The sequence below is a fragment of the Symphalangus syndactylus genome, chromosome 4, assembly GCF_028878055.3.
Source record: "Symphalangus syndactylus isolate Jambi chromosome 4, NHGRI_mSymSyn1-v2.1_pri, whole genome shotgun sequence".
Classification (NCBI taxonomy): domain Eukaryota; kingdom Metazoa; phylum Chordata; class Mammalia; order Primates; family Hylobatidae; genus Symphalangus; species Symphalangus syndactylus.
In genome coordinates, this window is record NC_072426.2 from 55,692,313 (window position 1) to 55,708,550 (window position 16,238).

At 37.5% G+C, this 16,238-nt stretch overlaps 1 protein-coding gene across 7 annotated transcripts in view; it reads left to right on the forward strand.

Moving 5' to 3' along the window:
• SEC24D (SEC24 homolog D, COPII coat complex component) overlaps nt 1-16,238 on the forward strand; it is a 115,634-nt gene that overhangs the window by 31,155 nt on the left and 68,241 nt on the right. For all 7 annotated transcript variants that reach the window (XM_055274720.2, XM_055274723.2, XM_055274719.2 and 4 more), the window contains exons 7-8: nt 1,755-1,866; nt 9,855-9,982. In XM_055274720.2, coding sequence (XP_055130695.1) covers nt 1,755-1,866; nt 9,855-9,982 — 240 coding nt within the window. The remainder of the gene's footprint in view (nt 1-1,754; nt 1,867-9,854; nt 9,983-16,238) is intronic.

The window sequence follows — 16,238 nt, forward strand, 5'->3', positions numbered from 1 at the left end:
GATTGGATGGAATGTGAGGGAAGAATAGAGAAAGCAACATTTCAGAGTTTGGCAGAAGGCAATTTTCATATTGTTAATGGTTTTAAGAATATTAGAAACTGCACCCTTGGTGCACTTTGGACACGCTATTCCAGTCTGGACACACTTCCTGTTTCTCCATTTTTTTTTCCTCTTCTTACACCCTCTCCATTTTTTTTTCCTTTTATTCCTCCTTGTTTCTCTTATGAAGAAAGAAGTGAGGGAAGGGAGAAGATAAAGAGGAAGATAATTATTAGGATTCTTTCATGTTCTCTTTTTAACTCCATACTACTAGATTTTGCTCATAATTTTCACCCCTACACAACTAGAACAGAAAGATATTTTGTATCTCTTATATTCTTCATCAATAACAATTGTTTTTAGTAGAGAAATATCAGATGTTTCCACATTAGATGACAGAACTTAGAGACTTTTGCTGCTGTTGACTTCTCTACAGTGGGCAAAAACCACATGGGATTGCTTTAAAAACCGTTTGTGTCTTACATCTCAAGGAGCCAGGGATGCAGTTGGGGAAACTTGAAAAGCAAATTGAAGATCAAAAGACATTTGAGGAGAAAGTTAAGGTTTTTATAGGTGTATATTATAAATCATTTCTTCTGAGATAATTTTTAGCCTTTTGGAAGTTTCTTTTATTTGAAAAAGTATTTCCTTTATTTATTTATTTTGAGATAGGGTCTTGTTCTGTTGCCCAGGCTGGAATGCAGTGTCACGATCATAGCTTATTGTGGCCTTGAACTCCTGAGCTTAAGCAATCCTCCTACCTCAGCCTCCAGAGCAGCTGGGACTACAGGCAGATGCCACCATGCCTGGCTAAGTTTTTAAACCTTTTTAGTAAAGATGAGGCCTCACTCTGTTGCCCAGGCTATTCTCAAACTCCTGAGCTCAAGTGGTCCTCCTGCCTTGGACTCCCAAAGTGCTGGGATTACAGACATGAGCCATTGTGCCAGACCAGTATTTCCTTTAAATAGTTGTTTTCAATTTCTTTTCTTACCAGATTTTTTTTTTTTTTTTTTTTTTTTAAGAAAATGCTGGCCAGTTGCAGTGGCTCACACCTGTAACACCAACACTTTGAGAGGCCAAGGCAGGAGGATTGCTTCTGCCCAGGAGTTTGAGACCAGCCTGGGCAACACAGGGAAAGGAGACCCTGTCTCTACAAAAAGATGAAGAAAAAGAAAATTAGCCAGGTGTCGTGGCACCCACCTGTGGTCCCAGCTACTCGGAATGGCTTGAGTCAGGGAGGTGAGGGCTGCAGTGAGCTGTGATTGCACCACAGCACTCCAGCCTTGGTGACAGAGTGAGACCCTGTCTCAAAAAATGAGAAAAAAAAAAGAAAGAAAGAAAGAAAAAGAAAAAAAATGCTTACCTATGTTCCTAATAAACAAATTAGATAAAAATAAAGTTCTCTGAAGGGTCACGTTGTCAGATTTGAAGCTAAAGAATTACAGAATAGAATTGGAAACTACTATTCTAAAATTGTAACCGTTTTAACTGAAGACAGGGTGGGTTTTTCCATGACAATTTGATCTGAAATGAACAGAAAGGATTTAGAAAATGCCAGTTTGTGTGAGTGTGTGAGACTGTGGGTGTGTCTCTGTGTGTGTGAATATTGAGAGGGAAGGGAAAAGGAGGGAGGAGAGAGCAAGGGTACTCTCTAAATGGAATGTTGGGAAGAACCTGAACCTACTTTAACGGGCTCTTGATGTCTTATTTATCAGATCCAGGTGATCGAGAATGATAGAGCCAGCAGAGGAGGACAAGTTTATGCCACCAACACCAGAGGCCAGATCCCTCCCCTGGTCACTACAGATTGTATGATACAAGACCAAGGTATTTGTTTTTAATTACGCCATTTATTAAGGTTTTAAAATTTCTCACCGTTTTTAAAGCAAATACACTGACACCCTTCAATAATGCTCTTAATAATGGAAAACCCTATTATAGCTGATAATGAATCAGTTCTCCATTAATCCCACAAGTACCAAGAGGGTGCTATCAACTGAATTTTATTCTCTGCGTATAGAAGTCTGGAGAGTTTCCAGTGAGGTACAGAGCAATATATCTGCTTAAAACAATTATTTATTTTAATTTATGGGTTTAAATTAGTTTATACCCTACTTTGGTTTAATTTATTCACTATGTTGGAAGGCTGACACAAGCAAAGCAGTAAGGAATTAGACTGTTTGAGATGTCAGCATACCTGATTCTAGCCCCAACAACACTTTCTAAGCAGATCTTTTTAACATTTTGGGTTCTGTTTTCCCACATTTAAACTGGGAAGTGGAGAAGCTGAGCTGCATTTCTACTGTTCCATGCCTCTCAGCTCAAGAATATATTACCCTATTGTTTATGACAAGTTAAGAATATAGCCCGATGAAATGTGATGTCTGAGATTCTGAATATACCATTTTAATGGATCGTGTACTCAATCCTAGAAGCATAACATCAGTATACAAACAAGCATTTTGTCTCATCCCAGAGTTGTTGAGCTAGCCAAGTTCTAGTTGGGGATCCTTTCTCTATCCTCTGTGCTGCCTTCAGAGCTAACCTTATAGAGTGGGTAGCACAGTGAGGTAGAAAAAGATTTGATTGGGAGAATTCCGACTCCACTCCTTACTGCCCAAGTGAGCTTTGTCCATTTCACCTCTCTCTCAACCTCAGCATCACCCTCAGTAATATGTGGAGACTAAGACCGGCCCTGCAGAGCCAATGTAAGAATTAGAGGTGACTGTGTGCATGAGTCTTTGTATGTGTGTACACGCACACACATAAGTATGCTTATATGTGTATAGAGGGCTCAATACACGGAAGGGTTTCATGTGAATTATAGGTGTTGTAGATATTAATATTAAAACAATTCAGATGGCTTCATTTATTATTCTAAAAATAATTTGTCCTTCTCGGCCTTTTGGCTAAGATCAAGTGTAAAAATAATTTGTTTCTTCCTCATTACTTATAGAACTCATTCCAACTAGTTAGATGAGTTCATATTTGTAAAGGATTTAGGGTTTTGTAGATAATCGGTTGAGCAATATGAAATTGTTGATTTTTTTCTATTACTGTGACCTATAAAAGGTGGCAGTTTCATTTCAACCTAATGATAAGTGTTTTAATATCTATTTATTTAATATTTAAAATAATTATAAAAAATATATGGGGCTTTTTTCAACCTAAAGAATATTCCTGACCAGCCTCATCTCCCACCTGTTTCTTCCTTCACAACTGCCTTCATATACCAAACTCATCCTCTTTCTCCTCATGCCTCTGATTCTCACATTATACTGTTTTCTCTGCAACAGCCTGAGGATGGTTTTTTGTTTACCACTGTATCCTTAGAAATTCACCTGGTATCTAGAACATACTAGTTGACTAATAAATATTTATTGGACACATGGAATATATGACTCTCACCCCTTTAATTGGGAAACATTTAGTTCTTCCAAACTTAATTTAAATTTTCTTTTTCAAGTTTTCTCCAATGTCTTTTCCCATAATGCTTCATATATATTTCACCCCTATCACATTAAATTTTACTGTGGTTTAGATAGGTCTCTCCCACAAATCTTGGAGCTATCTGGGATCAGAATTCCACTTGTTCAGAACTTCACTCATTCATGCATACGTCCAGAAAATGTTTATTCAGTACCTGTTATGTGCCAGGCCTCTGTGCTAAACCTGAGGTTAATAATATAATAAAAAAATACAAATTAACATTATTATTATAGCTAATAATTGCAAGTACTTAGTATGTATCAAGACAATTTTCTAACCACTTTATATGGAATAATTCATTTAATCCCCTGTAATATTATGAGATAGGCATTAATATCATTCTCATATTACAGAGTGGAAAACTGAGGCACAGAATGCTTAGGTAATTTACCTAAGAAATGTAGCTAGTAGGAGGCAAAGCTAGAATTTGAACTCAAGCATTCTGATACAAGTGCCTATGTTCTTAACTTTACTGCCTCTATTCAGAAATAAAAGACACAGCTCTTTTTTAAAATGAGTGGACAATCTGGCAAGGAAAAAGATAACTATTAATTCAGTGAGATAAATGTTACAATAGAAAGATAAGAAACATGTTGCCATGGGAACTTAAATGTGAGGTCGCCAACCAGATAATTGACCCAGCCTGTCTTGCTCAAGTCGGGGACACCCAAACTGTCTTCAGTGAGCAAGTGTAACTCACAAGACTAGGGAGATGGGGGAGGGGAGGGTTGCCAGGCAGAGGAGGTGAATGTGCTAAAGTATGGTAGTGGGAGAGAGCATAGTACATGTCAAGTAACAGCATGTGCATAGTTTTTTGTTTTTTGAGGGACTTGTGGGTAGTTTTTAAATTGTGGTCAAATCTATCTATATAACATAAAATTTATTATTTTAACCATTTTTAAGTGTATAATTCAGTGGCCTTAATTACATTCACAATGTTGTGCAACCAAATCATTCTTATTACCTATTTCTAGAACTTTAAAAAAAATCATCCCACTCTGAAACTCTGTACCCATTAAACAATAACTCCCCATTCTTCCACCCCACCCAGCCCCTGGTAGACTCTATTCTACATTCTGTCTCTATGAGTTTGCCTACTCTAGGCTCCTCATTTGAGTGAATCATGCAATATTTGTCCTTTTCTGTCTGGTTTATTTTACTTAGTATAATATTTTCAAGGTTCATCTACCTTGTAGCATATATCAGAATTTCATTCCTTTTTAAGGCTATGTAACTTTCCATTTTTTATACATACCACATTTTTTTTTCCATTCATCTGTTGAAGGACATTTGAGTTGTTTCTGCCTTTTGGCTCTTGTGAGTAATGCTGCTGTGAATATTTATGTACAAGTATCTATGCGAGTCCCTGCTTTCACTTCTTTGGAGTATACACTGTACCTAGAAGTGAAATTGCTGGATCGTATAGTATGGAAAGAGTATGAAGGAAGGAGTGGGTGAGCAGGCAGGACTAGTAAGGTGGCAGGGTCTCAGTCATCATTCTCTCTCCTTAGCCTGCAGCCTAGCCCTTGGCAAGAAGAGAGAGCTGCCCTGGTATGGAGCCCCAAAGTTAGCCCAGTCATACCCTTTTGCTATGAAGCCCCTTTGTCTGACCTGGCTTATTTGCCAATAGTAATAAGTTTTTTAGGATGTAGCTCAAGATTCTCAGACATGTACAGAAATTCACAGACATAAGTAGAATATAGAGCTGGAAGGAACTTTGGACTTTATTTGCTTAGCTCTCTCACTTTACAGATGTAAGGATAAGGCCCAGGGAGGTTAAGTGGCTTGCCCAAGGCCGTACAGCTGGTTAGGATCAGAGCCAATAAAGAAAAGTTTAAAATATTGTTAAACTTTGAAATATTATTCCTTTGCCTTTGGCTCTAGGATCTTATTTTAAGATTCCACTTGTCCTTTGGTTCCCATCGTTTAAGACCCTGTTCAAGCACCTCATCCTTTGTGTGGTCAATTCTGGTCCAAGTGACAGAGTCATTGTCTCCCTTCTTCTATTTCTTAATCTGTTTGCTCTTCTGTGATGCTTACCATGCTATGTTGCAATGATCTATTTTTACTGTCACTCTTTCCAACTAGATTGTGAAGCCAGAGACTTTACTGTATTCTGTTTCTAAGCCCTTGCCTGGAGCTTAGCTTAGTAAATGTTTGTGGAATGAATTTATTGAATGTTTTCAGTAAAATTATCCCATAATGCTCTTTATTAAGCATCTCAAAAAGTGTCGAATCTTAGTTCCTGTGGTTGCTAAATTATCCACAGTAGCCAGACCTTTTGTGCCCCACTGTTGTATACCTGTTTATAGAAACAAATTCTCAATTGCTTTTTCAAATTTTATTATTTGTGCACATTATCTTCCTGAACGAAGCATTTGTTTAGTCACCTTTAGAGCTCATTCATTTATGCATATTTCACTGTCAAAAAATAAACCCTTTAAAGGTAACAAATATCCAGCTTCAGTATTTTATTGGTAATTTTAACGAGTATAATTGAGTGCAATGGAAAATCAAAATAAACTTTAAAATACTTTTAAAATTCTTAGTTCATGGTCTGTATAACATTGTGTAATGATGATAATAAGGAAAGTTTTGTTTAAATATGAAACAAACACTATTAAGCATTCAAGCATATTGACATATATTAATATTACCTAAGAGTGCCTTTACTTTTATTCCTGCTGCCAAAAGTCTGGTTTCCTCCTGTGTTACTGCTTACCTGGGCTCTTGAAGCAATGGACCAGTTTACCTGTCTGTATTCTTTTTCTGTTCCTAGAAGCTATCTAACTTTGGGCAGATTGATTTTCTTCAATTACTTATTTGATCATTTTACCCTTGCCAAAAAAAGTTCGGTTTTTTTTTTTTTTTTTTTTTTTAAGATGGAGTCTTGCTCTGTCGCCCAGGCTGGAGTGCAATGGCGTGATCTCAGCTCACTGCAAGCTCCGCCTCCCAGGTTCACGCCATTCTCCTGCCTCAGCCTCCCGAGTAGCTGGGACTACAGGCGCCCGCCACCACGCCCGGCTAATTTTTTTGTATTTTTAGTAGAGACGGGGTTTCACCGTGTTAGCCAAGATGATCTCAATCTCCTGACCTTGTGATCCACCCGTCTCAGCCTCCCAAAGTGCTGGGATTACAGGCGTGAGCTACCGTGCCTGGCCTTTTTTTAACCCTTGCTAAAAAAATGTCACTGTTGCCCATGGGCAGACAGGGTTGGTCTCAACTCCTCATCCAGCATTCCAGGCCTGGACAACCTGGACTCAATTTTTCTGGGATGTTGTAGAAAATTATAATTGGTTCTAATCCCACTTTTGCCACTTACTAACTCTTTGACTTTTGGAAAGTCACATAACCTCCCGGTGTCTCAGTTTCCTCCTCAGTAAAGTAGATTATAAATATATTAATCCATAGAGTTATTGTGGGGCTAAATGAGTTTACATGTAACAGTCTTAGAATGATGTCTAGCGCATTGGCTGCTATTATTATTATTATCCTTGTTGTTAGTGCTATGTCTTCCACTTTTCTCAGATGCTCTGCAGAGCAGCCCAAGGACTGGATTCAGCCTGCAGTCATGTTAATTTGTCCTACACAGTAATTTCTTTTGTTTCTATTTGAATTAATTGTCATTATTTAAAAATCAGAATACGTTATATAAAAATCCGGATTTCCAGTTTGTCCTAAAAACTGTGAAATCTGGCACTAGTAGCTTGGAAATGAACAGAATAAAAGCTTTTTTAAGTCCAACCTTCCATTCATTTCATGCCTGCATCTGCGCAGCAAAACATGGCCAGAGAAAGGCTCACAACCCCGCCACAATCTTTGTTTAAGCTCAGGACCATAAACTTCCCAACATACTGTATTCTCAAGTCCTTTCACTTTTCCACTCTCCTTAGTGACTATTTCATACTTCTTCAAACCTGCAGCACCTTCTCTCCCATCTTTCTTTTAGCTGCTTTACATCTTCCTTTCAGAAAGGAAATTCCATGCACCCCACCACCACATGGACCCCCAGTCTCAGCGCATCCTCCCACTGTGCCCGCCTGCATTTGGCCCTCAGTGAGCAATCTGTGCTCCAGTCGAAAGCCAGCCTCTCTCCCTGTGCACTACTCAAGTATATTTCCACAGTAAGTTTCCCCTCTTCCTCTTAAATCATCAGTATTTTTCTTTCTACAGAATGATGCCCATCTTTTTTTAAAAAAAACCTCTCATCTTAAAATATAAAAATGTTTTCTTGATCCACTTCCCTTACCAGCTAGCACTCTTTTCTTTCCACCCCTCTAGAGCAAAACTTAAAAGGACTATTGCCAATTCTTCTCCTTCTGTTATCTCTTAAACTCACTCTGAGCAGATTTTTCCCCAGCATTCCACCAAAACTGCCTCTTTAGGATCTCCAGCAGCACCATCTGGCACAGATGATTGTGCCTCCGCATGATATACATCCTACACTTCACTTCAGGATGCTAGGCTCCTCGTTTCATCCTTCTCAATCCTTTGGCTGCTTTCTCCTCCTCCTCTGACCTCCTTATCTTGGAGGACCCCAGGGCTCAGTACTTGGTCATCTTCTTTTCTTTGGCCATAATTATTCCCTTGGTGGTTTTAACCTGGTTTCATGGTTTCAAATACCATCTATATGCTAAGAATTCCCAAATGTGTATCTCCACCCCAGACTTTAGCCCAGTCTCCAGATGTACATATCTAATTGTCTACTCAGCATTGCTGTTTGACTGTGTAATAGATTTCCCAAATTGGACATGACCCTGACTAGATTCCTGATCTCCACCCGCACACCCGTTAAAACTTCCCTTCCTTTTCTGCAGCCTTTACTTTGGCAGTTGGTGGCAATTTTATGCTTCTAGTTTCTCAGGCCAGCAACCTTAGAGTTGTTCTTGACCATCACGCTCTCTCACACTCACATCTTCACACCTTATATGCCCTTAACAAATAAGTCACTGTACCTTTGAAATATATCCAGAATTTAGCCACATCTCAGCACTTCTACTGCTGTCAGGCTGGTACTGCAGCAGCCTCCACATGGTCTCCCTGGTTCTACTCTTCCCCACTGCAATCCATTCTGAAAATGCAGACAGAGGAACCTACATTACAGCATGACACTGTTCTGCGCTAAAGCCATCAGTAGCTCCCCATCTCACTGGGAGAAAAGCCAGAGGGCTTAAAATGGTCTCAAGAGTCTACCTCATCTGGCCCGTTGCTTCGCTGAACTCCACACCAGTTGGTGTCCCCCACAGTGGCTCCATTCCAGCTCCATGGGCCTCCTGCTGTCACTCTACTCCGGGCATGTCCTTCCCCAGATACCCGCTTGGGTAAATCGCTTGTCTCCTATGACTCTTTGCTCAGATGTTACCTTTTAAATAAGGCCTACCTTGTAAGTATTTAAAATTGCAATCTGCCTGCCACTTCCTGGTAGCCTTTCACTAGATATGCTTTTTTCACAGCATTTATCACCTTCTAATGTCCTATATAATTTACTTTTATTAGGCGTAATATTCATTGTCTGTGTCCTCTGCAAGAACATAAGCTCTGCAAGCACCTAGGACAGGGCCTGAAATGTCTTAGACACTCAGTGAACATTTGATTGATGATTACATTGTTTTAGTCATAATATTTTATTTCAAAATTTATCTTAGATAAGTTATTCTAGTGATAAAAATATTCTTTATGTCATAGATATTGTTTTAACACTCAGATATGCCATGAAGTAAAGATATTTGGTCAGGAAGCCTAACATCTATTAAAAATAGATTAGGGTGTTTTTGAAAGTAATATTTCTATTATAAGTAGAATTTTCGTTTTGAAATTCAATTTCCAAATTTAGAAAAAAATAGTCAAATGGAATCATATTTGACAAAGTATCACTTGCTAATATGAAATGGTATACAAATGCTTACCTTTCCCATAAGCAGATAGAAGAGGATGAAGAAGAAATGATTGTGATTCAAAAATTTTGTTCTGTCATATTTGTGTGTCTCTTTGTTTTATTTTTTCCATTGAATCTAAGTGCCTCTCAAATATATAGTAAGGCTATATTAAGACTCTGCTTATGGAAAATAATAATAACTAAGATACTTCTTTTATATCTTTGCAGTAGGATTCAGATTATTTTTATTTTGTAAGAAATTATAGTGTGCCTAGAGTATAGATTGTAAAATTGCACAATACTACTTTTTTAAAAAACAAATCATGAAGAGAGTTTTACAAATAAGAAATAATGCAATGCATTATCTAGAAGTACCTTTATAAATATTTGAATATCTTAGGGAAGGTTTTTTTCTAAACAAATTATAAGTGTATCCTTTTGAATGTTTCAGGAAATGCCAGTCCTCGATTCATCCGTTGTACAACATACTGTTTTCCATGCACGTCAGACATGGCTAAGCAAGCTCAGATTCCATTAGCTGCTGTCATCAAACCCTTTGCCGCCATTCCTTCAAATGAGGTAGGAATGATATATAATAGCAATTAATAAATTATCAATTCCAAAATTACTCTTTTCTCACAATTTTCTTATACATTATTCTATAATATAAACAGGGAACTGGAATATATTTTTTATAATGCAAAACATCTAGTAATTGAATTCATCAGGAAAACAAATAATCCAATAAGCTATGGTTTTTGGCATCCTGTACACCAAATACAGATGGACTACGTCACTTTTTGGCTTATTGTAGTAATGCACATATACAGAAAATATAGAATGTCACACAGTAAAAGTATTGTGACTTGTTACAAGGCCCTGATACCCTAGTTTAGAGCCTTTACATTGTGGGTGTTCTGTTGAGGGAAGATGATAGATCCTATAGTCCTTGATCTATTACAGCAGATCTTACTACATCACTGGGCCAGGATACTCATCAACTGGTACTTAAAGATTAGAAAGCATGGGGTAGATAAATCCATATATATTTATTTGAAAATATGTGCTCAACATATAGTTGAGCGGGAAAAGAAGATAAGTGGTTTACATTGAAAATCTGCAGTGTCAGGATGCTGCCAGTGGGTATTTGATCTAGACTTCCAGAAATAACCCAATTCCAACCTACACTGCTGCTATTCCTTGTTTTGATGCCCCTGAGTGATGGATGCCCACATGCGCACAGAAACACAGGCGCTATAGCAGAGCAAGTCACACAGGGAAAGAAAAGCTTGACTTCCAGCTGGAGCTGTGACCATAACCCATTGTAGTATCCGGGTAAGCTAGGCCGAACCACAGATTCCTCTTGCTGCACTAAAGGCCAGAGCCCCAGCATTCCCTCCCAGCATAAACCTCAGTCTTGGATCTAATGACCCTTTGAAGTAGGCTGATGTAATGTACACCTAGCAGCATCTAAGCAAGACGCAGAGCATCTGCAAGAGAAAACAGATTCGTTCCCTTTCTTGGGCTCACCACACCAGCTGGTATGAAGAGTAAAGCAGTGTGGGGAAGGGGAGGAGGAAGCTGTGGTGAGTGGGGCTTACTTTATGTCCACTAAGAGAAAGAAGAGAGAAAAGAGAGATGTGTGATGTGTGCAGTGGCTTTCCTACCCTTTGGGATCTTCACTCACTGTCCTTATGAATGTAATGTAGTGCTGCCAACATTTCTTTTTGGGAATAGAGTGAACTGGCTTAGAGTAGGTCATGGGAGAGGCATTGAACTGTTGTAAGAAGCCAAACTTACATGTGGTATGGTTTCATATTGCAAATCAAGATGTACATTCAGTATTTCCTTTACATATTTTAACCATAATCTCTTCCATGATGGTTCTAGAAATTTAATATAATATTTATAAACACCTCATTAAACTCACTATGCTTAGTATGTATGAGGTAGACCAATATGTATTGACAAAGAGATGCTGCTATGTACAATGCATGCATTTTAAAGAAAAACTTAACTAGAAGTATTTTCAAAGCTATTTTCAACATTTTGTTTTGAAAATTTTCAAACATACAGAAAACTAAAAGGATTTCATAGTGAACACCTATATCCCTGCCACCTGGATATTACCATTAACATGTAACTACACTTGTTTTGTCACATATCATGATGTTCATCTGTCCATCAACCCGTCTTTTTTATTCTGATCAATTTCAAAGTAAATTTCAGACATTTAGACACTTAATACTAAATACCAAATACTCCAGAATGCATATCATTAGGTAGTGTTCAAAATTTGCTTACGAATTATTTTCTCATTTGAGGCAAAATTCATTTACAATAAAATGTACATGTCTTAAGTGAACGTTTATTGAGTTTTGACAACTGTATATACCTATGTAGCCGAGACACCTATCAAAACATAGAACATAATTGCCACCCCAGAAAGTTATCTCATGCCCTTTCCTAGGCAACCCCCACCCCTTCATATAACCTCCCTTCCCTGGCAGCCACAATTGTGATTGTTTTCTGTGATAGATTTATTTAGCCTATTCTAGGACTTTATGTAAATTGAATGATAAAGTATGCCCTATTTTGTACAAAGGTTCTCTTACTCAGCATAATATTTTAAAGAGCCATTGTGATGTTGCATGTATCAATAGTCTGTTTCTTTTTTATTGCTGAATAGTGTAATTCATTGTGTGAGCATACCGCCACACCTTGCCCTACTATAAGAGGTTTTAGGCTGGGCACGGTGGCTCACACCTGTAATTCCAGGACTTTGGAAGGCTGAGGCAGGTGGATCACCAGAGGTCAGGAGTTTGAGAACAGCCTGACCAATATGGTGAAACCCATCTCTACTAAAAATACAAAAATTAGCCGGGTATGGTGGCGTGTGCCTGTAGTCCCAGCTACTCGGGAGGCTGAGGCAGGAGAATTGCTTGAACCCAGGAGGCGGAGGTTGCAGTGAGCCAAGATTATGTGATAATCTTGGCTCACAAGGTTGGAGACAAAAAAAAAAAAAAAAGTTTTTATATGTTGACTTCATATGCAGGTATCTATAACAATATGTAGTATTGGTCTTTTCTTTTGAAAGTCAATTACTATACTTTTAAATAAGTAAAACATAAACAATCAAAAGATGAAAAGGGTATACAATGAAAAATAGGCCTCTGCCTACCTCTGCTTCCTCCCCTTTCATGTAGCCCTTACCTATTCTTTGTGATTCCTTCTAGAAATAAAATATGCATATAACAATTTATAAGTATCTATCCTTCAAAAAAAAAGTATGTAAATGTAAATGATAGAATGGTACACACATTGTTCTGTACTTTTTAAAATTAATATATCTGGCGCTGATTTTATATTATTGCCTACAGAGCTACCTCCTTCTTTAAAACAGCTGGGTAATAATATGAGAAATATTATAACTGTACATACAAAATCAATTTTGAGATGCATACTGTCAAAAATGTGAAACTTTTATGAATCCTACAATTGAGGAAATGTATTGCCATCAGTGTGCCTACAAGAACCATCCCCACAGCTTTTCTCAGGGGGATGGGGTTGCTACACTTGTGCAGCCTCTGACTTATTTGTTCCTTTGCTATCTGAACCTTATCAAAGAGATCTTTCATTTTCATAAACAGAAGATAACATTTCTACCTTGATGGAAACCTGCAGCATATATAAATAACAAAATATCATAGGAAGCAATTCTATTGTATATCAGTATTGTGGATACATAGGATTTATGCCCATGAATAGTGTCAGTTTTGGCTGCACCTTGTTAATGGCAATGAGTTTGCATGGTTTTCAATTATCTACTAGCAAAAACCTCCTCCTTGCCCCTTCCTCGTGATAAAGCTGACCCAGGTCAAATATGCATGAAATGGAACAAAACTCAGCAATTGTTCACACCCAAAACTAGAGTCTGGAACCTTCTTGTTATCATCATTTAGTATTAACTATAAAATTATTCACTAATGTCTTCTGGAAAATGAAACTGGCATTTCAGTGCTGTTGAAAAAAATCTTTCAAACATTAGTTTAAGCCTTCTAAAAAATGCATATACGCATTTTATACATAAACTGAGTGGGTATGGTTTCTATTTTCCAAAGTTGTTTGTTTTAACCAAATACTACCTACCCACTAACATAGGATCTTTCAGTAAGGACGTGCTGCATTTTCATCTCTGTGCTTTCCAAAGTATTAAACAGAGGAGATTAGAATGGTAGCTTATTTCTGGAATCTCACTTAGGGAGACACTCTACTTGTGAATATAACACACTCTATTCCTTTAATGTTGTTGGAGACTCTGAATACTGACCATGTAAATGTATTTGACAGTACTGTTTTCTCTACTTAGGCTCTCTCTACACAAAGCCCTTTCTTTTCCCCTAGACATTCAAGAATAGAATTACTCTGAATATATTTAAGAATTACTTTCCCCTATATAGCAGTGCTTCCTGGTTTGAATGAAGACACTCTCTATTTAAAGGAGTACTTTTATTTTTATTTGTTGAAATAGACTTAGAAGTCAAAAAATAATGACTGTGAAAGGGATGCTGCAACACCAGGAAGAAGTTCCTCAGGGGCATGTGCCCAAAAAATGTCTTCCTTTTTGGGCCTGTAGCTGGACCTAAACTTGGAGAGCCATCAACATTAGGGAATTATTGCTGCTCTACTACACCAGCTAGCTAGATGCAAGTCTGTATGCTACCAAGTGTTGGGGCCTTCTTGACAGATTCTCCTCTTTTGGCTTCCATGACACTGTCCTGACCTAATTTTTCCTACATCACAAGCAGGGAACAATTAAGTTCCCTTTATTGTTTTCCTGATCTCTAATTTGGGGGTTAGTCAAGGCTTGAACTTGGGATCTTCTTTCCACTCTCCTTAGATACCCTATCCCCTCCAAAGACTAAATATCATCTGTAACAGCTGCTGCTGCTACTGATGGGAATAATAAGTCAAAATTTATAACAAGCAAAATTATAAGTTTTAAAAATATTTATTTACTTCTCACATTAACCTACTTATCCCCATTTTAGATATAAGTAAACTGAGGCACAGAGATAACTTGTTAAGGTCAACAGCTGCTAAATAGCAGAGCTAGGATGCAAAACCACACAGACTCTGGTGTCTACAGTACTCTAAAGCATTGCGCTGTTACTCATTCATTCATTTGTTTTTACATTTTCAGTCCCATACTCGTATATCCAAACACCTCTCTGAAATCTCTCCTTGGGTGCTTCATAGAAACCTCAAACTTAACGTGTCCAAAAATGAACTTCTGATCTCTGCACCCCAAACCTGTTTATTTTTCCACATATCAGTAAGTGGCACTATCGTTTATCTAATTGTGTGAGACAAAAATAAAAAACTAAACAATTATAGTTAATAATAGAAAATGAGGGACATACTGATTTTAGATATTTGTAAACTATAATCAAGGAAATAACTGTTTTAAAGTATCTTTTCTAAGCAAATGTATTACTTGAATACTGTTATTTTACATATAAAGTCATCTTTAATTAGCTTCCTCTACTATAAATGATTTATTTCGGTGTTAGTAAAATTTTATGTTTTGTTTGCTTGTCTAGTATTGCCATCATTACTGCAATTTTAAAATCTTTCCTTAGAGATAATCTGCTTTGGCATCTACCAAAGTATTTATTTAGTACAGTGTTTTTTAAAATTGGTTCCACTGTTTGACAGGTTCCAACATTTCTAAGCATGCTATTGTGTTAGCAACAGCCTATAAAAATAAACCTAACACAAGCGGTTTGGACGAGAGGATGTTCCTTAGGAACATTTGCTTTGGAGGTGTTTGCTATTTCCAGGGGCATATCTTTGTTGTCACTGTTTAAATTTCGTATTCCTTACCATACGTTTTAATTTTTTATGTCTTTTAAGTGAAACCCTTCCCCACAGCCAGTATAATTAACTCTGAGGTATATATTTAGCAAAAGTAATTAGTTATGCCATAAAAACCCTTTTGTTTAGTGAACTGTGTTTTAATTTTTGATGCTGTATTTTAGGAAATGAGGTAGTATGGTATAGAAGTCCAGTGCAAAAGGATTGAAGATTATAACTAATTTAATTTTGCATTTTTTTTCTCTAAAATAGGAAATGTTTATCTTTTGGACAAGTGCATAGTCTAATTATACATGCAATTAAGTAATTTCACCTATAAACCAGATGGTAGAAGCTTTTACTCCATCTGTGACTAGATTCAGGAATATCTGTGTATATTTTTCAGTTGTAAATGGATATAATAGTCAAAGTAATTTCCTTTCTTATTGAATTAGCAAGGATAAACTTTCATCCAAGACGCAACATTTCAGTTGCATTTTAATCCCCTCCTTACTCTGTGCTAGGAACTCTGCTGAACTTTAGGGATTTGGAAAACAAGAAAAACAAGATCAGTTACTTTTGCTTAGGACTTAATAAAAATTTTTCATGGATGCAGCTAACTTTCGTACAATGTGAAAAAGGCTCTGATGAGGATAGCTTCATTGTTATATGGAGCTTAGTTTCCAGGAAAATTTTACCTGAATTATGACTTAACAAATAAATAAGGACTTTGTCCTATTAATAAATGCTGCTTAGGCAGGGCACGGTGGCTCACGCCTGTAATCTCAGCACTTTGGGAGGCTGAGGCGGGCGGATCACGAGGTCAGGCGATCAAGACCATCCTGGCTAACATGGTGAAACCCCATCTCTACTAAAAATACAAAAAATTAGCCTGGCATGGTGGCACATGCCTGTAGTCCCAGCTACTTGGGAGGCTGAGGCAGAAGAATCACTTAAACCTGGGAGGTAGAGGTTGCAG